The 25,459-nt window shown below is 50.2% G+C and overlaps 1 protein-coding gene across 2 annotated transcripts; it reads left to right on the top strand.

Annotated features, from left to right (window-relative positions):
* Positions 1 to 691: 691 nt before the first annotated feature.
* Positions 692 to 25,459, top strand: MYBL2 (MYB proto-oncogene like 2; the record flags this gene model as incomplete). Of its 2 annotated transcripts, XM_080924989.1 has the most annotated exons (14): positions 692 to 711; positions 4,974 to 5,067; positions 6,860 to 6,931; positions 8,160 to 8,252; positions 9,756 to 9,976; positions 13,551 to 13,710; positions 16,430 to 16,723; positions 18,209 to 18,619; positions 19,431 to 19,570; positions 21,070 to 21,169; positions 22,235 to 22,348; positions 23,096 to 23,200; positions 24,724 to 24,873; positions 25,331 to 25,459. In XM_080924989.1, 14 exons carry the CDS (start codon positions 692 to 694, stop codon positions 25,457 to 25,459), a joined length of 2,103 nt encoding a protein of 700 aa, XP_080781115.1. The 2 variants fall into 2 exon arrangements, with proteins under 2 accessions (XP_080781115.1, XP_080781116.1); XM_080924990.1 differs by lacking the exon at positions 6,860 to 6,931.

Raw genomic sequence — 25,459 nt, 5'->3', positions numbered from 1 at the left:
AATGTTGGGATTTTTTTGATCTGGGTCTCTCTGAGGCAGCTGAAGAAGTAAAAAGATTTGCAAAGGAAAAGATGCAAACCCAGTCAAAGGGAGCATGGGGGAATCTAGGGACAGTGGCTTGGACCGTCCCAAGCAGTGACAATTTGGGCGGGAAGTTTCTCTCATTCAGTTCTTTCAGTATTTGCTATGTGTGTTGCTCGGACACCACCTAAGTTCCACACAGAGCCGGGCCTCGCGCCTCATTGAATCTCAAGGTAGGTGTATCTGGACATTAGTAGATTACCAACCGCTGGACTTGCACTTTCCGCCTTATCCGCTGGTAAACTGCTCCCCTCCTCCTTCCTTGGGCTCTGCCCCTCCCGTAGGCTCCTCCTAGGGCCCCCGGGCGCGCGGGCTCCGCCCTTTGCCTCTTGTACGCCTCGCCCCTTCCGTATGCTCCGCCCCTGCGCTCGCGCGCCAGGGCCGGGCGGCGCCGACGCACTTGGCGGGAGATAGGAAAGTGGTTCTGTGCGCTCCCTATGCAGCTGCAGTTCCTGGGAACGTGCGACGAGACCTGCAGACAAGCTGACGCCCTCAGAGCACCGCCTGGGGCCCGGAGCGGCCAGAGCAGCCTGAGTCCTGACCCCGGCCCGGCTCCCGCTCCGGGCTCGGCCGGCGGGCGTAAGGGCGCGGCGGGGTCCGGGCCGGGGGGATGTCTCGGCGGACGCGCTGGTGAGAGGCTGCGGGCGCGCCGGGGTTCTCGCCCTTCTTTTTGGGTCAGCAAACGTGAGATGGGGATCCTCGGGAGAAATGCATCCCGCGCCGCCCGGTGTAGGGGCGCGCGCCACGTTAAGAAGCTCAAGGGACCCCTCGCTCGGTTCTCGGGCCTCCTGGGCCCGGGAGAATGAAAGCGCGGGTTCCCCCCTCTAGACCCAGTCTCGGCCTTGGGTGAGGTTCCTCGTCTCCCGCCTAATTGCTGGGTGGGGAAGGAAGGCTGTTGCCCGCGGTGTCAGCTGGGGACCCATTACAGGGTAGGGAGAAATGTCTCCCCTTGTCGCAGCGAGTGGCAGGCAGAAGTCTGGGAGACACTTGTCGTTCAAGAGTGGCTGGAATTTGCTGGCGTTCCTTTCTAGTTAACATTCCGGGAAGCACAAAGCCCCTGCTCCGCGGTATGTGAGGCTGGGGATTCGTTGTCTCCTGGGGATTCGGCAGCCGGTTCGGGTTGGTTTCAGAATCCCTCTTCCTGTCCCACGCTAGTTTTGGGCAGCTGGGGATGAGTAAAGACTAATGGTTTGCAATGAGACTGCCTTGCCACAGCAGCCGCTGGGCCAAAGGCAGGAACTGCGTTTCCCTCTTAATTTCCTAGTGGTTAAGTGGCCGGGTCAAGGCTGGACCTTGGGTACACCTGTGTATCTGGGGCCTAATCGCGGGGCTTTCCAGCCTTTCTAAGGAGTGGGATAATAGGGTTCCGCTGTGTTCCCTCTGGGTCTCTCCAATTCAGAACAACCTTACCCACGTCTTCAGATGGCCGAACTAGGTTCGGTTGAGGATAAGGAACAGAGATGCCTGCTTCCTTACTTTCAGAGTTCCTCGTGGCTGGGGTGGGTATTGGTCGGCTCCGTGGGCGCTGATCTGGGTGGTTTCCCATGTCCCAGTTTCTAGGGCAGTTCAGTGCCCAGGAAGAGCATCCGGAAGTACTACTCCGAGAGCTCCGGGGCTCGTTGGAGGGACCCTTTTGTGAAGCATGGGCTCGGTGTCCCTGCATCCTCACGAGCCTCGCTCCTTTCTCTGCCACATGGTGTAACTCCCTGTACCCCAGTGGCCCACTTCCCCCTTGGTCTCTGACTCACCTTTCCCTGGAGCATAGCCCAGAACCTACAAGGGTAGGTGTGCATACAAAATGTGACTTTTCTTTAAACAGTACACTGGCCTCTGCTTTTTCTTTTTCATGCTATCGTTACCAGGGAGGTTAGGGTGTAAGAAGTGTAGAGCTTGATGTGGCATAAGCTCTGTTGGCCTCACTTTTCACATCTGTTAAATGGAGCCCTTGAGAATGTGCAAGAAGGCATGGGAATGATGGATGCCCCCATCTGTTTAATAGTGTGACCATGCCGGGTGACAGCATGCGCCTTTAATCTCAGCACCCAGGCAGGCGAACCTGAGTTCAAGGAACAGCGGTTTACAGCATGGTTTACAGCACGAGTTCCAGGGCTGCCAGGGCTACATAGGGAAGCCCTGTCTCAAAGACACGCCCTCTGAACCTCCAAAATTCGTGTCCCCAGTCCATAGCACTGAGGCTTCAGAGCTCTGCCGCACAGATACCCTTCTTCCTGGGACACTGGCTGATCTCTAACAGTCTGGGCCTTGTGCAGGGTTTTGGAGAAGCAAACTCGATTGTTAGGACTTAGATTTTTTGCCTCCTCTACAGTGGTAGGTGGTGCGGTGCGTGCGTTGGGTCAGAAGTGATGGAACAAATCTGCCTTCCAGGTCCTGTTGCTAGGTGGGTTTGGAAACCTCATTTTAGTTAGGATTTCTAGAATTGTTTGGTAGGCAGCATCTTTGCAAGTATTCATTCATTCACAAATCCACTCCTTCCCTGGGCAAATATTTTCTTAGGCCTTTTCTGTGCCAAATTCCAGGGTGTGAAGGTGGAGCTGACCTTTGTGGGTGATGTCAAGACCAGAGGTTGGAGCAGAGGGCAGAGCCTGGTTTTCCAAAGTGCTTTGGGTGTGTAGGAGTGACTGGGGCGGGGGTCTGTGCCGAATGTTAGGGGAAGGAGGGGTGTGTAGGCACAAAGTGTGGCCTGTCTTGCTTGTTTGGAAATCTCTACTTTTCCTAGTTACATATGACTGACTACTAACCTTTAGTATTTGCTAGAGGTGACCCAGTGCAGGTCCTGGGGGGAGGATTAAACAAATTCTGTGAATACCTGGTTTTCCTTCCTTAGTTATGTATTTGTGTGGCTATGTGCACTTGAGTGTTGGTACCCAGAGTGGTCAGAGTTGGCTGGATCCTCCTGGACCTGGGAGGTGGTGGGAAAGGTTCTAGAGGCTGAATTTGGGTCCTCATCAAGAACAGTGTGTTTCTTAGCAGAGCCACCTCTCCGGTCCCTAACGAGCCTTCTTACAGCTTCATAGTAGGAGCTCCTTTCTCAAAACCAATTAACTAGATAGTTTAAACTAGATAATAGGATTTTAGTAACAGTTAAAATATTCCATGTTAGCCACGAGGTGCAGGGAGACTGGCGGGCGGATCTCAGATTGAGTTCCAGGATAGCCAGGGCTATACAGAAACTGTCTTTTTTTTTTTTTTTAAAGACTTATTTATTTACCTATTATTTATTTATTTATGTATATAAGTACATTGTAGCTGTCTTCAGACATACCAGAAGAGGGTATAGGATCCCATTACAGATGGTTGTGAGCCACCATGTGGTTGCTGAGATTTGAACTTGGGACCTCTGGAAGAGCAGCCAGTGCTCTTAACTGCTGAGCCATCTCTCTAGGCCCAGAAACTCTGTCTTAAACGAACAGAAAACAATGAAAACTTCCATGTTAGTTTTTTTTTTTTTTTTTTTTCCTTAAGGCCTCCAGACGTCAAACAATTATATTCTGAGGTTTTTGCTCTTCATTAATTGTGCCCATGTGCAAGCAAGGATTGGGAAGAGACAAGCAAGAATGAATGGAGTTAGGCTTGGTGTGGTGCGATATGCCTTTAATCCAGATAGAAAGAATGGGAAAAGTTGTTGAGGACACACTTGAGATGTTTAAAGTTTTGAACGTTTGATGATCTCAGGTTATCTTTAAAATATCCAATGCCGGGGACTGGAGAGATGCCTCAGAGGTTAGAACACTTAATGCTCTTTCAGAATATCCAGGTTCAGTTCCAGGATCGCCTGCTGGTTTACAGTCATCCGGAACTCTAGTTCTAGGGGATCACTATTCTAACTCTGCAAGTACCAGGCAGATATGTGGTGTGCAGATGCAGGCAAAAAATAGCTAATGCTCAGTTTGTTATTGAGAAGAAAAAGTGGGACTATGGCTTTGAATATAATTTTTCATAGAGATAGGTCTGTCACTGGCTCATGCTGGCCTTGAATCTGCAGCGGATCTGTCTCGGCCTCCAGAGTCCTGGGGTTGTAGGACTGAACAAAAATGGCTCAGCCGAATTCCGCAGTCTTTGAAGGGTTTGGGTTTTGTATTTGTGGTGAGGTGGAGATTAGGAGCCAAGGCTTTGTGCACGCTGGACAGTTTTATCCCCCAAAAAAAATGACAAGAAGGGAAATAAAGACAGGCTCGGTGGCCTAAGTTTATAATTGCAATTTATAATCACAGAGGTTAAGATTTATTGATTTATTTTATGTGCGTACACTGTTGCTGTTTTGAGACACACCAGAAGAGGGCATCTGACCCCATTACAGATGGTTGTGAGCCACCATGTGGTTTTGGGGAATTGAGCTCAGGACCTTTGGAAGAACGATGCTCTTAATCGCTGAACACGATCTCTCCAGCCCAATAAATGTAATTCTTAAATCCCAGTCCCATTTCATTGAAAAGGCCAGAGGCTGGTAGAACATGCCTTTAATACCAACGCTGGCAAGTTTGGGGCCAGCCTGGTCTACACAGCAAGTTCCAGGACAGTCAGGAGAGAGATACTACATAGACCCTTTGTTGAAAAAGAAACAAAGTAAAATTTTACACACACACACACACACACACACACACACACACACACACACACATATTTGGCTTTTTGAGACAGTGCTTGCTTATTTAGCCTAGCCTGGGCGTGACTTGAGCCCATCTTTTCTGCCACCAGAACGCTGGATTACCAGTATGGACCACCACACCCGGCCTCTACCTACCTTTGTACAAGTTGAAAAGAAGGCCTGCCCCCCCAAACCTCCTTATAGCTGCTTTGCCCCTGCCCCACACTACCATCCCTAGGTAGAGTGTGTAATCAAACAGCCTGTGACCTTTAGCTTGCTTCCGCAGTGAGGAGCTGGATGAGTTGCGTTACCAGGACACGGACTCGGACCTCCTGGAGCAGAGAGACAACAAGTGTAAGGTCAAATGGACCCACGAGGAGGTGAGCCTCAGCTGCTCCGTGGGGTGGGGGAGGGGAGCTGGTCAGTCAGCTGAATGATGTCCCCATCTGTGGACAGTGGAAAAGCTGATGGGCCATCTACTTCTCGTTGCCTCCCCAGAGCATTCTCGGGCTCTAAGATGTGGGGATTGGGGGTCGGGTCTCAGAGCCTCAGTCCCTTGTGTGCTTCTTGCCCTCTTAGCTGGTGTTCTGCGGTCACAGCCTAGCTCCAGAGATTAGAATACAGGTTTATTCATCTCACCAATCTGGGATGCATGTAATTGGAAGGCAATTACTAATGGGGGCTGTGTTCCAGGGCAGTGTGGAGCCTTTCTCTGTAAGAGGGATACACGAGAGACAGGGCCAAACTGGGTTAAGTAACAGACCTATTCCAAGATGCAAAACCATCCATCCATGTGTTGATGATCTATACTGAGGGCAGAGGTTGTGATTTAAAACACCTCCAAACCTCCTTGGACTGCCTCCTACTGCAGAGGAGATTATTAAATTTAAACACCGTGAGGGGGGCGGAATTTGACCAAGTACTGTTGGCTGCAAGGAAGCTAGATCTGCATCCTTGTTTTGTTTTTTAGAAAGTTACTTTTAAAAGATTTGAAACGAAATGATTATATTTTTTCATATGGGTATTTTTGCCAGCATGTGTGTAGGTGCACCACTTGTGTGACTGGTGTCAACAGGCCAGAACAGGGTGCCATGTCCTCTGGAACTGGAGTCACCGATGGTTGTGAGCTGCAGTGTGGGTGCTGGGCATTGAACCCATGAAAGAGTAACCAGTGCTCTTAAACACTGAGCTAGGGACTCCAGTCCCTTTAATTAATTAATTTTATGTATTTTTAGATGAGAGAGGGCTGGTGTGTGCTACAAGTTTTTCTTTGTTTTTATTACGTGTGTGTGTGTGTGTGTGTGTGTGTGTGTGTGTGTGTGTGTGTGTGCTTGCACATGCAAGGCATTGGGGCAACTTTTGGGGGTCAGTTCTCTCCTATTTGGGTCCCAGGGATTGTACTCAGGTTGTCAGGCTTAGCAAGTACCTTTATCCACTGAGCAATCTCTTTGGCCCTTTTTGTTTTGAGACAGGGTTTCTCCTGTTTGCTGGGCAGGCCTCCCAATTAGTTATGCAGCCGAGGTTGATCTTGAGTTTCTTTTTCCTGAAGTAGGTGCTGGAGATGGCACATGGTGCCAACCAGGCAGGCGCCCTAGCGGCTCAGCTGCATTCCGAGCCCTAAATGCCAAAACCAATTCCTGTTTGTGGGATTTGGTTGTTTGGATTTGGTTTCAGGTGGATCTTGTATCCCAGGCTGCTCTGGAATGCTAGCTAACGGTATGTTTTTCCACGGCCTCTGTCTGCGACGGAGCCCCCTTGCCTGGCTGTTTTCTACAACTTTCCCACTCTAAGGCGGCTCTCGGATACTTTGTAACGACACTGAGCCTTGATCATTGAGCTTCCCAATGAAGTAGTCCTGAATAATCCTACTGACCTATCGCCATCATCCTCTCCAGCCTCCCTCCCTTCTCCCCAATTTACTCATCTTTTCTTTTAAAACCATCCACCTGCCTGAAGAGGTGGCAACTGTAGCTCCCGGCATATCCTCCAGCACATGAGGGTTCCACTTCGGGAGGCTTTGATTGGCACCTGCCTGCTACTGTGACTAACACTTGGCACTTAGTAGGCACTCCTTTCCTGAGTAATGTATAAATATGTCTCTTATCATGACGTCTATGAGACGTTCCATACATGGAAGCTAAGCCAAGCCCTGTGTCTTTCTTACATTGGCAGGATGAGCAGTTGAGGGCCCTGGTGAGGCAGTTTGGACAGCAAGACTGGAAATTCCTGGCCAGTCACTTTCCCGTGAGTATTGCCCTTCCCCCAGGGCAAGGGTTCTGGGTGACCCCTTGTGAGCATTGTCTAGGAAACTTAGAAAGCATGGGTGGAGGTGAGGCTGGGAGGCCAGGCTTCCTGCACTTTGCCCTTAATCCTGGCACTTGGGGAGGCAGAGGCAGGTGGATGTCTGAGTTTGAGGTCAGCCTGGTCTGCAGAGTGAGCTCCAGCACAGCCAGGGCTCCACAGAGAAACCTTGTAGTAAAACCAATTTATGCTTGTTCCTGCCTAGCTTACAAATAAACAGGACTCTGACTATGGTTCTTTTATTTGGCTTTGACAATTGCTGGGGACATCACCCCTAAATTGACTCTTCTAACTGCTGTCGTGGCTACCTCCCCAGCGGTGTACCCCAGATACTTGCCGATTCTCCTGGCCACGTGTTCCTGGTTCCTCTCTCTTTATAGAGACTTCCTTCTTCCTCTCCCCCTGGTCTCTTCTCCATCCAGATCACTCCAAACCCACTTACCTCTATCTCCAGTAATTGGCTGTAACCATCCAGCCAATAGTTTTCAATCAAGGAACAAGGTTTACACAACAAAAACTTGTAAACATGAGGAGTTAGCATTATAATACAGTAGTTGGCCAAGCCTCTGCAAAGCTCAGCCTGAAAAACCAAAAAGAAAAGAAAATCTAGCAAATAAACAAAACAAGAAAGTGCCCAGGGAGAGGATGTCCCATAGCTGCCTTAGCAAGTCCTTCAGCTGAGGCTCTAAGGTACGTTCGTTTTTCTTCCTGCAAGTCAGGTGCGGCTGTATACTGAGCCACTGCATTAACATTCAAAGCCCCCCAATGAGAGCTCCCTTCTACACACCCTCGACAGGACTGCAGGCACCTGGAAAGGCCGGAGTGTCTTGGGTTGAGTCATCACCCTTCTTTCTGCCCTTCTGCCTTTTCCCTTGTAATCTGGATTCTTTAAAAGACTAAAAAATTCTTCAAGAAGAAAGGAGGGATAACTAATAATTTCCACAGAACTTTCATAGACTCTGAGGTAGTGCACCCCACACACATACTAGATTCAGAGGGTTGGAGGTCCCTTTCCACAAGGCCTAAGTTCACCCATGTTCTGGTATGTCGACTTCCGGTGTGTGGTGGGTGCGTGGCACAGGACACAGCTACCTAAGGTGTGCTTGTACCCTGCCCCCTGAGCTCAGGGTTCAATCTTCTGGTCTCAGCATTCTCTCTGTTCCTGTTGTAGAACCGCACAGACCAGCAATGCCAGTACCGGTGGCTGAGGGTTTTGAATCCAGACCTTGTGAAGGGACCATGGACCAAAGAGGAAGATCAGAAGGTAAGTGTTGGCAAAGGGGCTGCATACACAGTGGGCTGGCTTGCAGTAAATCTGAACATCCCTGTACCTCGCAGCGTCTTCAGGAACTTGTGTGCATATGCTTGTGTAGTGAGAGGCCAGCTTTGTAGCTTGGCTGAGCTCGCTACAGCATAAGCTGACCCAGAGCTCAGTACGCCTCAAACCCCAGCCTTCCGAGTGCCGGGCTGTGTGGCTTATCCAGACAGCCGTCTGTTGTTGGTTGTTTTTCAGACAGGGTTTCTCTGTGTAGGCTTGGCTTTCCTGGAACAACACACTGTAGATCAGGCCTCGAACTCACAGAAATCCAAGTGCCAGGAGCCACCACCATCAGGTGAAACTACCCAGCTTCTTAACTGGTAGCCATACCTGCCACCTAGAACATGGAAAGGTAGTGGGCGGTCCGCACAAGGGGCTTGCTTAGCTTAGGCAGCTGCCTCTGAGGCTAGAATTGTGTGGTAGACAGTTATAGAGACGATACCACACAGCCATAATGCTCAGATGCCTGGGTTTACGCTGCTTCACGTGAAATCTACTTCCTGTTGGGCAAAGCTCTCTGCCACCGAGCTACCCCGCTAATCCCTTCTCTAGGATTCTTTTTAAAACAGTGTCTCACATAGCTTGGGCTAGCCTCAGACTTGCCGTGTAGCCAGAACTCACCTTAAACTCCTGCTTACTTTCCATGTGGATTACAGGAGTTTGCCACATTTGACATTCAGTGCTGTACTTCCATAGTCTTGCGAGGTGGGTTATTTGTTTTATAGGTGGGTAAATCAAGGCATAGAGAGGGATTTACTTACATTCACCCAGACTGATGACCCCGGGGCCGCTTTTCTGGTGTTTCTTGAACTATACAGAAATGATTACTCTTCCCTGATTTTGCCTGTGTGCACGTGAGAATATGTGTGTATCAAAAATCAAGAGGGGAGCCAGGCCAGGTGGTGGCGGCAAAGAGACCAGCAGACTTCTCTGAGTTCCAGGACAGCTAGGGGCTATTGGAGAAACCCTGTGTGGAAAAGCCAAAACAAACAAGAGTTGAGGTGCGGCCTAGCACAGGTGGCTGTGAAGGTCACAGTTTGTGTCCTGGGCAAGAGAGCCTTACTAAGGCGACTAAAGACTGAAATCTAGTTCTAGTTAACCACGACATGAGGCTGTGCACTGTACACACCTGGTATGATTTCCACATACATGCCCTCTGTATAGTATGGTTGGGGCTGATCTCTCCTAGGCCTGTAGCTGACCTCTCCTAGGCCTGTAACTGACCTCTCCTAGGCCTGTAGCTGACCTCTCCTAGGCCTGTAGCTGACCTCTTCTAGGCCTGTAGCTGACCTCTCCTAGGCCTGTAGCTGACCTCTCATAGGCTTGTAGCTGACCTCTCCTAGGCTTGTAGCTCTAAACTCCTGCAAATTGAGGCCCACCTGGATATCTAGATGCTTAAGTGAAGGCAATGGAGGAGCTGGCCTTTCACTGATGTTCTTTCTCTTTAAGGTCATTGAGCTGGTCAAGAAGTATGGCACAAAACAGTGGACGCTGATTGCCAAGCACCTGAAGGGCCGGCTAGGGAAGCAGTGCCGGGAGCGCTGGCACAACCACCTCAACCCTGAGGTGAAAAAGTCCTGCTGGACAGAGGAGGAAGATCGGATAATTTGTGAGGCCCATAAAGTACTGGGCAATCGCTGGGCGGAGATCGCCAAGATGCTGCCAGGGAGGTGAGCTATCTCCTGGTAGGTAGGTGCTAGGAGGGTGCTGTTCTAGGAGGTGAGGCCCATACTTGTGATAAAGGAGTGTCCCAGAGTACTGTGATCAGCCCCATATGGTCTTTTAACATTCAGCCAGCCAGGTCTTTTAGAGACATGCATTTTAAAGGAAGTAGGTCCCTCCCAGGAATGACCTGTCTAAAGAGACAGCACCAGGAAGTCCCGTTGAACCCTGTTAGAGGGAGTGTGATAGAAGACACACAAGTTTCTGTCCCCAGGCTGGCTTGGAGCTTGTGACCTTGGCTTCACAAGTGATATGGATAGGGGTGTGTACCGCCATGCCTGGCCAGTCTCTATTTATATGAATGGCATGTTCTGTCTTTAATAATGCTTTATTATTATTTCTTTAATGTGTATGAGTGTTTTGCCTGCTTGTGTGCCTGGTACCTAAGGAGGCCAGAAGAGAGCATTGGATGCCCTAGGACTAGAATAACAGCTGTGAGCTGGTCTGTGGGTGCTGGGTATCAAGTCAAGACCCTGTGGAAGAGGGAATGGTGCTGTTTGATGTTGCTGGGCCAGCTGTCCCTTCATCCACTGTGATGGTTTCCACCTTGGTTTTCAGCCATGGAGGATTTCACTTTCTGGGACTGACCCTCTCTATCAGCCCAGTGCCCATATTATATCCTGTTCTGGTTTCCTTTCTGTTGCTGTGATAAAACACTTTACCTAAAGCAAGTTGGGGAAGGGGTTACTTGCCTTGCACTTCCAGGTCACAGTTAAAACAAGAACTTGAAGCCAGAATCAAGGAGCAAACCTACTTGCTGGCTGCTTCTTGGCTTACTTGCACACTCATAGTTAGCAAACTTTTTTGGAAACGGGGTCCTTATATAGCCCTAGCTATCCTGGAACTCTGCCTATATTGGCTGGCCTTGATCTCACGGAAATCCACCTGCCTCTGCCCCTCAAGTGCTGGGGTTAAAGGTGTGCCTCCCAGCTGACCCCTAGTCATTAATTAAAATGAACTAGATGCTGGTCCAGATGCTGATGGTGCATGCCTTTCCCCCAGCACCAGGGAGGCAAAGGCAGGGGATCTCTTGAGTTTAAGGCCAGCCTGGTATATAGAGTTTCAATAGTTAGTTAGGTAGGACAACAGAACTTACACTATTATGCCTCAAACATAGAACTAATTAGCTATTATTGTCTGTGAGTATATTTCTTTACTTGGTTTTTGTTTTGTTCTAAGTGTTTCCCCTTCACAGTTTGGTTTTTTTTTTTTTTTTTTTTTTCTTTTTTAAATAAGGAAAATTTTATTAAAGTTTGAGAAAGATGTAGTTCAGGGAAGGTGGAAGTTCCAGCGCCCACCAGGAGATGGAGAGAAAGCCATGCCTTTTTAAGCTAGTCTGGAATAGATGTAGCTTATTAAGAAAGGTAAAAGCTGGGCAGTGGTGGTGCACACCTTTAATCCCAGCACTTGGAAGGCAGAGACAGATGGAGCTCTGAGTTAGGTCAGCCTGGTCTACAGACTGAGCTCCCAGGTCGTCAGGGCAACACAGAAATCCTCTTGAAAAACAGGGAGGGAGAGAAACAGGGTCGGAGAGATGACTCAGCATAACTTGCTGCTCTGAGGACCCAGGATCAATTCCCAGCAGTCACGTGGTGATACGGCCCTCTGTAACTCACTTCCAGGGATCCATTTGTGTTCTTCTGGCCCCTGCACTCACTTTGAGATAATGCATGTGGAGCACCCATTCCTTTGTGCTTGTGACTGCTGTCCGGTTCCCTGGCTGGCCTTCCACCTCCCACTGTTAGAATGAATCCCCACCCCACCTTTTTCTTTTTTTGTTGTTGTTTGTGTTTGTTTACTTCCTTGTTTTAGTGGAACACACCCTCATTTAAGTTCCAGAGCTCAGTCCTCAATTTTATCTTCCATTTAATAGACATTTGAGTAGCTGAAGATCTTGAAAATAGTTTTTGTTCTGAAGAATATTGAGAGCATTGTGGTGTCTTCATCTTTTTCTGTTCTCTCTCTGATTTCACTTCCTGGGACATTTCTTGGTTTTGTTTTTTGTTTGTTTACCTTCCAATTCTTTGGAAATTATTTTGACCGAAGAGTTTTGTTTGCTAAATTCTCCTTTTCGGGCCAAGTTTCTAATGTATGTTTGCAACTGCTAAAACAACCAAAAGACAACTTCTTCTGTGCACTGTATGTTTGCCTGGTATAGTGGTTCCACAGTCGTGACCCCTATCGAAGGTCAGATGCCAAACACACAGATATTGATTTACACTACCGATCACAACAGTAGCAAGATAACAGGAAGTAGCAGTAAGAGTAACTTTATGGTTGGGATCACCACAGCATTGGGACAGTTGAGAACCGCTGGTCGTGTGTTTCTTTCTCTTCTAGCCCGTCCGCACGGGTTAATGTGGGAGGTTTTGTTTGCTTTGGAGGAATGCTGGCCTGTGGATGCAGTTAGGAAGCACTCAGAGAACGTGGTTTGGAGCCCTGCACACTAGTTGAGCTTACCTACTGATGGCCTTCTCTGTGGTTGTTTGGTGTCCACAGGCCCTTTGGGGGGACATCCCAAGAACTAATACCTTTTCCCTGGAGTTAATCATTTCCCCAGAGGCAGACAGTTCCCTCTAAGAAGACTGTTGCCTGGGCCCCCAGGGTGGGTAGAAGGGGTCTGGGGATCTCGCCTCCAGGGTACAGATTTCCACAGAAGCCCAGTTTCTGACTCGTGTGTTGTGGCCACGGTCGCTGGGTTATTTCTTTCTAAAGAGGAACCCTCCTGCCTGGAGGTGAGGGTTAGGAGCTGGAGATTGGACAGCTGCTACGCTTCTGTAACCTGTGTCCCTCGCTCCAAATCTGGGGCTCTCAGAGTTCTGGGAGGAGCCTGGGAATGAATTGGTTCTTTCTAGAATCCTCCTGTAAAGGTCAGTTCAGATTGAACTCCTGGGCTGGCTGTTGCTTGCCGGCCTGCTTTCCCTCTTCTGGTAGCTTCTACAGTCTCCCCTGCTGCCACTTACTGTCCAGGGTTCTTGCTCCTGCTATGCCTCTGTCCTCTCGTTTCCAGTCTTTCCTTTGTTGCTGCAGCGCGGTCTTGGGAGAAGAGTAGAGAGGAAGGCAGGAGCTGGGTGTCACCTGAGTCTGGGCTGGCTCTTTTCTTGGGGTTAACCCAGTGTGTGATCTTTGGGGGGGCCTCCTTTGATTCTTGGTTGGGAACTCCGCACGCCAGTAGCCTCACCTTTCTCTGCAGCCACCTTGGTTGCTGGTGGTCCTGAGCCATCCCCTCTACCTTCCTTTCCCACAGTTCCTGGGCTCTGACCATGAGCTTGCGTGTCTGTTGTCAGACCTACCAGCTCCGTCATTCCTCAGTGCTCTTTCTCCAAACAAGCGCTCTGGGTCAGTCAGCTTGTGCTCCGTCCATATTGGCTTATTCCAGAGAGAAACCATTGAGGGCTAGAACAGCGAGCCTTCATGGTGGTGCTGAACGCTGCCTTATGGTGAACCTTCACTTACAGGTGTGCGGCTAAGCTGCAGCAGCCGAGAGCTGCGTGTCAGAGGCCCTGGGTTTTTCCCCCACAGGACGGACAATGCTGTGAAGAATCACTGGAACTCCACCATCAAAAGGAAAGTAGACACGGGAGGTTTCCCGAACGAGTCCAGAGACTGCAAGCCTGTCTACTTGCTCTTGGAGCTTGAGGACAAGGATCACCACCAGAGCGTCCAGCCTGTGGATGGCCAGGTGAGTGGGTAGCCTTGGGGCTCAGTCTCTGGGCTCCGGTCCAGGCTGTTTGCTTTGCTTTGTTTCCTGATCATCTGACCCAATCTCTTCAAGAGCTTCCCCAGAGCCACTCACCCATTTCTGTCCTAGGGTCTGAGTGTGGCCAGCATGTTCCCAGAGCTTTCCTTGTGACAGACTAGCCCTGGTTCTCTTACAGGAGAGAACGGTATGATGGGTAGCACTGATGGTGGGCTGGGGAGGGATTCTCAACCTCTGTCCTCTCGGTGACTGTCTTGTCACCCTTGTGGGTGGGGTGGCCCATCTTTTGTGACAGGTTCTTTCTGTGTAGCTCTGTCTGTCCTGGAATGTGCTATGCGGGCCACGTTGGCCTTAGACTGCCTCCCAAGTACTGGGATTAAAGGCATGCACCACCATGTTCAGAGGCCAATGTGTAGAAGTTGGTTTTCTCCTTCTGCTGTATGAATTTCCACCCATTCTGTCTGCTGAGCCACTCATCAGCCCGTGTTTCCAATTGTAAAGTTATTTATCATGTGTGTGCGTGTACCATGTAGGAGCCCACAGGATCAGATGAGAACATTAGATCCCCTAAAACTGAAAGTATTCCATGTAGGTTCTGAGAACTGAACATAGGTTCTCTACAAGAGTAGTCAAGTCTTTTTAATTACTGAGTGATCTCTATAGCCAGTTTAAAAAAAAAAAAAACAGATTAAGATATTATATTCTGAGTTATGATAATTCTATAAATGCACATTGGTGCATTTCTAGTTGCTTAACTGCCACCATAAGTAAGATTTCCACATAGCATCTACCCAGAATTCTTTGTGCTTTTCTGTCAGACTTTAACTCCTGTTATCTCTCTGGTGGGGGTTTTCTGTCTGTCACAGTTATAGGTGTGTGTGCTAGATCTCCGCTCCCCAAACGACTGCATTTTCCCCTTATGTTCATGTATGTGTGAGTATGAGCACGTATGTAGAGGTCAGACGGTAACTTTTGGGTGTCAGTTCTCCCCAACCTTGGATTCTGGAAATTGAGCCCCAGTTGTTGAGCTTGTGCAGCAAGCAATCACCCACCCAACCATCTTGCTCATTCTGTCCACCCACTCCCATCTTTTTTGGAGATGGGGGCTTTTACCCAGGCTCAACTTCCTGTGTCATTAAGGATACCTTCGGCTTCTGGTCTTCTGCATGTAACTCCAGAGTGCTGGACTCAAACGCATATGCACTGCACATGCCCAGTTTATTTGGTGCTAGGGGTTGAATTTAGGGCTGTGTAGGGGAACAGCTTATGGACTCTGTGTGTGCGTGCCTGCCTGCCTATCTTAGGGTTTTACTGCTGTGAACAGACACCATGACCAAGGCAACTCTTACAAGGACAGAATTTAATTGGGACTGACTTAACAAGATCAGAGGCTCAGTTCATTATTGTCAAGGTGGGAACATGGTGGCATTCAGGCAGACATGGTGCAAGAGGAGCTGAAAGTTCTACATCTTCACCTGAAGAGATTAACTTCCAAGCAGCTAGGGTGAGGGTCTTAAAGCCCACACCTACTCTAGCAGGGCCACACCTTCTAAAAGTGCTACTCCCTGGGCTGAGCATATAGGAACCATCACAGTTTGTTTTGTACCCTTTGACTTGTTCTTTAGTTTAAAGATAATTTATACACATTAGGTTGTAACAGTATCCTTACTGCTCAGTGGAGACTTGCTGCTTTTCCACCTGCTAGAGATGCAGTTTGGCCCCCTGCTGACAATCTTAGCTGTGTAGGGGGTATGGCATTGATTGGTGTGGAAGGAGGAGAAAGTGGAGTAGAAGGTTGTCTCTAGCCCTAATTTTCGGGAGTCCTCTCAAAGGAGTCTGCTTCTGCCAGTTTCCTCAGTTTCTGTCACTTTGGGATGATGTGTTTTTAGACTCCATAATAAGTACCTGGAAGAGTTTCAGGACTAATGAAGGAGTCCCCATGTATACTTACTTACTGGTCCCATCTCCTTCCTAAAGGCCTTGCCCTTGCTAGATAAGCCCCTCCACAGACCTGCAACCCCAGAGCTTAGCTCAGTTAACCATTTGCCAGACCTACATAAACTGTATTACTTCTGTGTGTCCTGTTTAAGAGTCACTTTATCTAGGGCTGGGTGCTGGGTCCATGCCTTCAGTCTCGGTGCCTGAGGCAGGAGCTGGTCAACATAGACTTCTAAGCCAACTGGGGCTACATAGAGATGCTACTGCCTTAGAAAAAGAAAAAGGGAAATCCAAGACTACACTTTTATCCCCTGAATGACTGGTTCGTGCTTCGGCCTGTGGGCGGTCGCTCACGTGCTCCTGAGAGGTTTATGTCTAAGTCAGGGACTTCCGCATTGATCCTGAACCTTGCGGAGATAAAAGATTTGTTTTTGTTTGCTTGCTTTCAAAGACATTTAAAAACACACTGTGCACATGCTGCTGTGGAATTCCTGCTTTGGCCTTCCAAGGTCTGGGATAATAGACAAATGCTGTGCCCAGAATTAATCCCAGGGCCTCTGTTTCCTCTGCAGTGTGTTCCATTTTGTTAGCCTCTGTCACAATACTATGTTCTAAAGCGTTCAGTAGAGTTGGAATGTCTCTTGATCTCTGTTCGTATGAGTTCCTTTGATATTTGATTTGGGTTATGTGTTTTTAGCTACAGACAATATTAGCACAGTCAATATTTCAATAAAAATCAACAGTGTGCCCTTGCATCCGACAGGGAAGTCTCATGAGCAGCTGGCCCCTGGCGCCCTCTACTGTGAAGGAGGAGGAGAGCAGCGAGGAGGAGGCTGCAGTAGCTGCTACTTCTGCTAAGGAGCACGGGCATGAGCCTGTCCCTGCTGACCTGGGAGAAGTACGCACCCCAGAGCTCCTGGAATCCCTCAAGAGTGAATACCAGGAGGACTCCTCCCCAGAAACGAGTCTGCCCTACAAATGGGTGGTGGAGGCTGCAAACCTCCTCATCCCTGCTGTGGGGTCCAGCCTCTCTGAAGCTCTGGACTTGATCGAGTCGGTATGTTCCCAGCACGCACACAGCAAGTAGCGCTTCCCTTGTGAGCTGTCCCCCACCCACCACCACCATCCTCCTAGCGTTTATTGAATGACGGGGCTGCACAGCTCTGAGCAGGCTGGGGACATCAGCGAGGTCATTGCAGTCTTTACCCTTCAGCATGGAGTGGGGTGAAAAGGCTTCTCAGAGAAGGGGCTACATTGGTGTTACACAGTCAGACCTCACAGGGAGGAGCCCTGAAATGCCAGGAGTCATGGTTGCTCTGGAGCTATAAGAGGGTTTGGCAGCTCTCGGTTAAGGCCATGCTGCTGTGGCTGTGACCCCTGCGGAGACAAACACATACCTGTTTATCCCAGATGTATGGTACTAAGGACAGATGAAAGCAATTGCACACAGGTTTAGCATGACAAACTAATGAAATCCGTGGAGATACTTGCAGGGTTGTGGGTGACAGAAAGATGACTGCATGACCAGAAGCGTGACAGACTCATAAAGGCTATCTCCCTGGATTGTCCTGCCCAGCTTGCATGCAACCCCCAGGGCAGATTGTCTTATTCACTAGCTGTTATTTATAGCTTAAGAGTCCGGAGGAGGGACCTTGTGGCTCTTGTAACTTTTCTCTAGAAAGGGGATGTGTCATTTCTGAGAAAATAGCTCAACAATGGCTTTGCCTGAGAGTCTGTGAGTGGAGCCACTCCCTTAGGTGTGCCGTCCAGCTTTAGGCTCTGTCAGCCAGGACTCCTTATGTCTTAGCTCTTCCAAGGTGAAGATCAGGGAAAGATGCACAAGACCTGCTCTCTGTCCCCTCCAGCATCCTTCCCAAGCATTGCTGCAAGATATGTTTCCTACCACCAAGATGCCTTCAATCTCCAAGACCTCTGATCTCTGAGGTCAGCCCAGCTGCCAGCCAGTTTTCACTCTTAGGAATAAACTGTCCCTGGCTCCGGCAAGTCCTCACAACCACAGCTCGAAACCGGGCTCTGGATCTACTCAGGGCCACATTTCCAGGATCAAAGTGGGCCCTTCCTGTTTCCAGAAAGCTTTGGGGAAAGACAGAGGGCATGTGATTCCCATTTGTTCTTAGGAGCTTAGTGTGGGCTCCTTGATATGAAAGTGGACAAAGAATCTAGTGAGATGGCTCAGCAGATAGAGGTGCTTACCACCAAGCTTGGCCATCTGAACACAATCTTCAGGTCCCATGAGGTAGGAGAGACCTAACTTCTTACACTAACGCATAAATTTATGTAATGAATTGACAACATAAAACAGCAAAGACATGTTTCCCCAGCCGGTTGCTATGGGGACTGTAAAGCTGTTGATGGGCAAGCATCCCATTCAAGTTTCAGTATAATATGTGGAACACTGAAGAATTGAACGTAAACCGTAGTGACTAAGTGGATAAGGGACCAAATTTGACACTGGTCTATTGTCCTGTGTTCAATTAAGTTCTGCTGTGTTTGGAGGACCTTTAACCTCCCTTTCTGGCAGGACCCTGATGCTTGGTGTGACCTGAGCAAATTTGATCTTCCTGAAGAATCATCTGCAGAGGGCAGTGTCAGCAGCAGCCCAGTGCAGCCGCAGACGCAGCAGCAGCAGGCACTGTCATCCCACCAGGCCACCACCCCGGGGCCCAGTGTGACTGAGTATCGCCTTGATGGCCACACTATTTCAGACCTGAGCCGGAGCAGCCGGGGAGAGCTGATCCCCATTTCCCCAAGCACTGAGTTTGGGGGTTCAGGCATTGGTACACCGCCCTCGGTGCTCAAACGGCAGAAGAAACGGCGTGTGGCCCTGTCGCCTGTCACAGAGAACAGTGCCAACCTGTCCTTCCTGGACTCCTGTAACAGCCTCACCCCGAAGAGCACACCTGTCAAAACCCTTCCCTTCTCTCCTTCCCAGGTGTGTGGGCACCTCTGCATACCTTGGCTTCCATATATAAGCATTCCCTGCCCAGCGAGAGCCCGGCACAGGTACACACTAGATGATCAGTCCTCACTGTGCTCCAGTGCTAGAGAGGCTAGAGAGCCAGTGGTAAGCAAAGCCAGAGCTGGCCCTACCCTCATGGAGCTACCACTCTGGGTTGCAGCCCAGATGAGTGTTCACATGACAAAGGAAGAGGCTGTGGGGCCGGGAGTGGGGCTGACTAAGGTCATTAGTCACTTGTGGAAGCAACTGAAGGAAGGACAGCTTTATTTGGGCTTTAGGTCCAAGGTATAGTCCACCAAGGTGAGGGGCTCATGGTGGCAGGACCTGAAAGCAGCTGGTCACACAGCCAGCTCAGAGGCAGAATGGTGTTCCATTCGGCTTCCTTTCCCTCGGTCTAGGAACCCAGCCTGTGGACAGGCTCTGCCCATATCGGGGTGGGTAATCTCATCTCATTTAACTGAACCTAGGAAAAATACTTGCAGACTCTCTGAGGTTTGTTTGTTGCCATGGTGACTGTGTAAACACCATCAAGTTGATAACTAGGGATCCAGGACTTTTAGGGGTTGAGTAGTGGTTTGCATGGAGAAAACTGAAAGGCCTCCCTGGATGCTAATGATAAGACAGAAGGGCTGAGTCATGTTTGTTGATAGGAGTCTTTGGTGCCCTACAGGTTAGGACAAGAGGGAGGGGTGTCTAAGGAGCTGTCCCTCCTTCCCTGAAAGGCCTCACCTCACGGATGCTTACAAAGGTCGCTTTGTCACATGTCTTCTCTCTTCCCTGGCAGTTTCTGAACTTCTGGAACAAACAGGATACCCTGGAGTTGGAGAGTCCCTCACTGACGTCCACTCCAGTGTGCAGCCAAAAGGTGGTAGTCACCACACCCTTGCACAGGGATAAGACGCCCCTGCACCAGAAGTACCCATCGTGAGTCCCACGAGGCCACTCGTCCGTCTGGTCCTGGGGGGTGGCTGCCATGCCCCTGTCCTTGTCTAAAGAGCCTGGTTCTTAAACATCTCTTTCCCTCACTTCTGTTTTGTAACTTGATAGTCCTGCATCTCAGAAACTTCAGATGTCAGAAAACTCCTGATCATTCCCTCGGTTGATAGGCATCAGTGTGGATCAGATGTGTTTGAACCATAAGGTGCCCCTGGGCTTTGTCTGACTCTGAAGCTCAGCAGTGTGTCTGTCCTCAGCCTGCCGCGAGGAGGGCTGTCCAACTGTACCCACTTCCTCTCCACGGGGGTTCTGTCATTGCTCCTGTTCTTTGGTTTACTGTGAAGCATTGCAGTCTGTCCAAGAACTGTTTCAGGGGTTGTACAGTGTATCGAAATTCCTTCGGAAACAGTTTACCAACCACTCAGTCTGAAATGATAGGTCTTGTGAGAAGTCGTAGTTCTTACTACATTCAGACGAGCATCCTTTAATAGGGATGCTGAACCACAAAATAGGCCTGGCCTTCTGCCCAGTCGCATGACTAGAGGCCTTTGTTAGTTGTACTCTGGAGTATTATACATTCTGTTCTGTGGGTGCAGTTCAGTTATTTAGAAGTGGGTCCTTTAGAGGATCTATTAAGAGGGGACAGAGCAGGGTAGGCTTGGTGGTGCATGCCTTTATCCCAGCACTTGGGAGGAAGAAGCCATTGGGCCACTGAGTTCAAGGCCAACCTGGTCTTCATAGCAATTCCCAGGCCTGTCAAAGCTGCAGAGTAAGCCCCCGTCTCAAGAAGGTTTAGCACTCATCTAATGTAGCCAAAGAGAAAGAATGTCCTCCCTGGGCCTGAGCTGTTTCCTCCAGTTTCTCCTCACCTGCTGCACTGACACCATGACAGCCTGCCCTTCCTCTCAGGCACCACCTCATCGCCTGCAGCCGGTTGCTCAGTGTTGGATGGACCCTTTGTCTCTGCAGCTCACGTCTGCTAGGCTCCACCTGGGTGCCCCTCCCTGTTTTGGGGCTAGGAGATAGATAACTGGAATAGCCAAGGACTTGCCTCATTTTTCTCGGGGATCACTTTCTCCAGTTCCCCATGTCCCCAATACCACTGTTCATCTGTCTTTTCTGCTGCCGAGAGAGGGTACTTCTGGTTCTTGTTGCATTTTTGTTCTTACCATGTCTCTGCCTCCACCATGATGATTTGAGAAGATTGGTGGAGATCATGACCTCACAGGGTGTGGTCTTCCCAGGCCCGCCTGTCTCTGGGAAGTCCTAAATCTGTACTTTGATGGGGTAACACTCCATTGTCCTGGTCTCCTCCCCTCTTCCTGTCCTTTATTCGAGCCCCCTGACCTAGACTTGTGCAGGAAGGCATGCAGGCAGAATTGGACCAGTGTGCTAGGAAAGGGTATCTGGGGGAATCAGTGGTTCTGACCTGGAAAGTGAGATTCTGCTCTGTCCTTTGCTGAGCCGCCATCTCTGGCCTGTGGCAGGTTTGTGACCCCAGATCAGAAGTATTCTACGGACAACACTCCCCATACGCCAACCCCGTTCAAGAACGCTCTGGAGAAGTACGGACCCCTGAAGCCCCTGGTACGTGGCATGGGTGTTGTGAGTCTCTGGGATGGGTTCATCTAAGGGAAAATGAACCCTTTTCCCTCTGGGGTCTCTATGTTCTCCTAGCAAGGTGCAGTTTCTGCTTGTCACCTCATCTGCGTCCCCTGAGTCCCTTCAGCACACCAGGCAGGTGGACACTGGCTAGCTGTTGAGGTAGTGGCATCTTGGATAGGGGATGTGGACCTTAAAACACACTACCTAAGCAACAAGAGTTTACCGTAAAGAAAAGGGTCGTGAGGTGTTGGCAACACACCTTTAATACCAGTACTTGGCTGGTGGAGGAGGCAGGCGGATCAAAAGTTCAAGGTCATCTGCTGCTTAGCACGTTTAAGGCTAGCCTGACCAGCATGAGACCCTATTTTTAAGAAGAGGTTGGAAGCCAAGTATGGTTGTTGAATAACTTTTGTCTATGAAGCCAGTGTCTCAGGTTTCTGTTGCTTTGGTAAAAAGCATTGTGATCAAAAACAACTAAGAAAGATAAGATGTATTACGAAATCCAGCACTGAGGGACCCAGGAAAGGAAGCTGGAGGCAGGAACCTGATGCAGAGGCCTCGGAGGGGTGCTGCTTACTGGCTTGCTCCTTTGTGGCTTGCTCAATTGCTTTCTTACACACTCCTGGACCACCTGCCTGAGGGGCACAGCCCACACCGGCCTCTCCCGCATCCATCTCTAATGAAGAAAATTACCCCCCACAGATTTGCCTATAGCCCAGTCTCATTGGGAGTCTCATTTCTTAGTGGAGGTTCCCTCTTCTCAGATGACACCAATTTGTATCAAGACTGCTATGGTTTGGGCCAGGTGTGAGCCTGAGTTTCTGCTCTGGACATGATAATTGCTGCACAGGACCATGGGGCTGCAAAGCTGCTCCTGTGGACCCGGAGACCTTCAGGGTTAAGGGTTTCATCCATTAATAGTCATGAGCAATGCATGTGGGGCCAGCGTCCTGGCGTGGGCTCTCTGCTTGCCTAGTACTGCTAACCTCTCTTAGACCCACATCCTGCAGTAGGCCTTCTATGCTCACCCTCACCTCTGCCCCTCAGCCCCAGACCCCACACCTGGAAGAGGACTTGAAGGAAGTGCTCCGTTCCGAGGCTGGCATGGAACTCATCACTGAGGACGACATGAGACCCGAGAAACAGAAGAGAAAGCCTGGGGTGAGTGGCTATGGGCTTGAGACCCTCGCCTCTGCCTGGGCATTTTGGGTAGAAAATCAGGCATGAGAGCAGGATGGGACCCATGAAGTGCCCTATGTGACAACTCCTTCCAGAGAGGGCCCTGGCTTTTCACCTGGGTCCTCCTGGCCTTTGAGTGATGCAGCCCTTCATCCAGCATTGTGACTGGGTGTCCTGAAGTGAGCTTGGCTGTGTGTGTGGTCAGGGGAGATGGAGGGAGGCATGCGGCACAAGCTTCATGGCCATCTGAATCCATGTGGGAGGAAAGGCCAGTAGATGGGGACAGATCTCAAGGGTTCCTTTCAGACGTCGTCAGAGTGCCTTGGCCATGGAAGTAGCACAGGGTGTCACTGAGGGAGGTGTGACTCACAGGCTGCTGGGGGTATTCAGGAGGCACCATCTCTCTAGCACTTTTAGCCACAGGTGAACTCTCTCCTGGTTTCTATGCTTTTTTTCTAGATTGCTCGAAAGAGGGACGATAGTTAAAGCTAGGCAGTGAGGCTGGCAAGGAGCCACAGTTTCTGGCAGAGGGAGGTCCATCCAGGTCAGAATCCAATGTGGCCAAGGGCTCCCAGTCTCCCCTTATCCCTGGAGCAAGAGCTGCTAGGTTATGCTAGGCCTTGAAAGTCCCCCTCTCAAAAATTCCTGACTCTGACCGTGGTCGCTGAGGCACTGGCTGAGGGGACCTGATGGCTAAGGCCGAATGTCAGTTTTCTTCCTAACCCTCAGCTGCGGCGAAGCCCTATCAAGAAGGTCCGGAAGTCTCTGGCTCTTGACATTGTGGATGAAGATGGGAGGCTGATGTCATCGACCATGCCCAAAACTCTGTCTTTGGTAAGGAACTGACGGTGACCACCTGCCTCAGATCTTCAGGACCCTTCTGCCTTTGGAGCTGCCTAGTCATGGAGAGGATACTTTAGGTGGAGTGGGTTCTGGTTCTCCAGCTGGGCTCAGTGTTGGGAAGATGGGCAGGAGATGCCGGGCCAGGGGCACCAAGCTTCCTGATGTCTTTCCTAGGGTTTATTTGGCAGGTATGTTGCTAGAGCAATGTAGGCCCCCAGTACCACCCTTCTCACTGAGGGTCACCCATGTGTGCCCCCAAGCACAGCCTGTGTTTGAGGTATAACCCCAAGTGGCAACTGTCTGTCTTCTGGGCCTAGAACTCTGCCTCTAAGAGCCCAGAGCTGGTCCCTTGCAGCTGATGGCATGTGGCCTGGCTTTACTGCACCGACATGACGAGGCTGCTCTGGGATATGGTTAGGGAGAGCTTTCTAGTGCTTATGAGAACCGAGAGCAGCCCCGAGAGGCATCTGCGGTCCAGAGCAGAGAGAGAAAGCAGACTGAACATGAACAGCAGACTAGACGTGACCGGGGCCTCTAGATATGTGGGTGTGGGGAGGATGGCAGGGGAGGAGAGCAGAAACCGAGGTTGGGAGCTGCCAGGAGGGAGATGGAGCAGTTTAGAGGAGAGTGCTGGGATGCTTTGGGTGGACCCATTGGAATGTGTGACAGGTACTTGAGATACCGAGGGAGCCTGGGGCCATCATAGACTGATAGGATGGTGCCTATCTGTCCCATCTGCCAGAGGGACTGAAAACGCCTTCTTTTGGTAGAGGGGAACCGGCTTCACAAGTTTCTAAGGAATGCAGGCTCTTAACTGACTGCCAGAAATCCTGCTGTAGTTCAGGTTGAGCTCTTCTGGAGTTTGGAGGATTGGAGTTTCCTCTGGACCTGGCACGAGAAGAGAGGCGGTCAGGAGGGGGTGGGGAGCATGAATGAAGGATACGTGAACTGCTAAACAGATCTTACAAGTAGGCTGTGTCCCCTGTCCTTTTAAGCTTTTGTCCGGGAAGGCCTGCTAGGTAGGGGACTTGTTCCCTTGATTCAGACCCTTTTGGCTACCTCTGAAGTACTTTTTTAAAGCAGTACTGGGGGTTGAGCCCAGGGCCTCTGTGTGGAGCTGTGCTGTGGAGACGGGTGTGGGAAGTAATTAGCCTGTGTCCCAGCCCCAAGTGGGACATTAGGAAAGGCAGCACTGAGCAGAGTTCCTTGTCACCTCCCACCCACTTGATGCTTACTTGTTTCTAGACCAGGAAGCCTGATCCTCCCGATAGGAGCTGGCATTACTGGGCTCTGAAATGCGCAGTTCACAGACATTGCTTTAATCCTTTAAGTAAAAAGATTAAGGGAGCTCATCTAGACTTCCTATTGGAAAGGGAACTGAGGCTTAAAGAGTTACATCCTGCTCCCAGCGGCCCAGGGTGGTGCCAGGGTACCAGGTTGTTGGTTTTGTTGCGTTTTTCTCTCCTTGCAAAGATCTTGTGGCAAAGTGGTGACTAACTCGGTTTTGATTTCAGCCAACCAGTGTCCCATCCAGCTCCTCTGGCTTCACGATGCCAGATATCAAAGAAGATAACAGCCTGCTCAACCAGGGTTTCCTACAGGCCAAACCCGAGAAGGTGGGGGCCACCCAGAAGCCCCGGAGCCACATTCCAGCCCCTGCCCCTGTGAGTGCCTTCTGTCCACCCTTTTACCCCCAGGGCCTGACTTCTGCTGAGTTCCTGTGGCTGTTTGGCTGGCTGGTTGACTTTTACAATCTTAGCCCAAACGCTACTTCCTACAGGAAGCCATTCCTGACCTCGCTGGAGAGATGCCCCCACCCTCATTTCCTTCCTAAGGCCCAGACTTACTGTCACTGGGTCATTATCTGTGTTAGGTTTGCTTATTGTTCTGTTCCTGACAGAGCTGACCTGGGCCTTGCATCCCAGGGTCCTCATCTGCTTGGCTGGCTCCTCAAGATCTTTCCCTGTCCCAGCCTCCTGCTTTGTTTGTTTACTGTTAAAAGCCCAAAGATGAAGCCTGGCTTCCAGCATCTAGGGAGAGGTCTAGAAATGTCCCTCCTCTTACTAGTCAGGACCACTAGGGTTTGTACAGAGCTAACCCCCGCCCCCCATCTCCTTTCAGATGACCCGTGCCTGGAAGACAGTGGCTTGCGGGGGCACTAAAGACCAGCTCTTCATGCAAGAGAAAGCCCGGCAGCTCCTGGGCCGCCTGAAGTCCAGCCACACATCTCGGACCCTCATTCTGTCCTGA

Source organism: Micromys minutus, assembly GCF_963924665.1.
Source record: "Micromys minutus genome assembly, chromosome: 11".
Lineage (NCBI taxonomy): Eukaryota > Metazoa > Chordata > Mammalia > Rodentia > Muridae > Micromys > Micromys minutus.
Note: the sequence above shows the minus strand (reverse complement) of the source record. Positions and strands in the feature narration are given on the sequence as shown.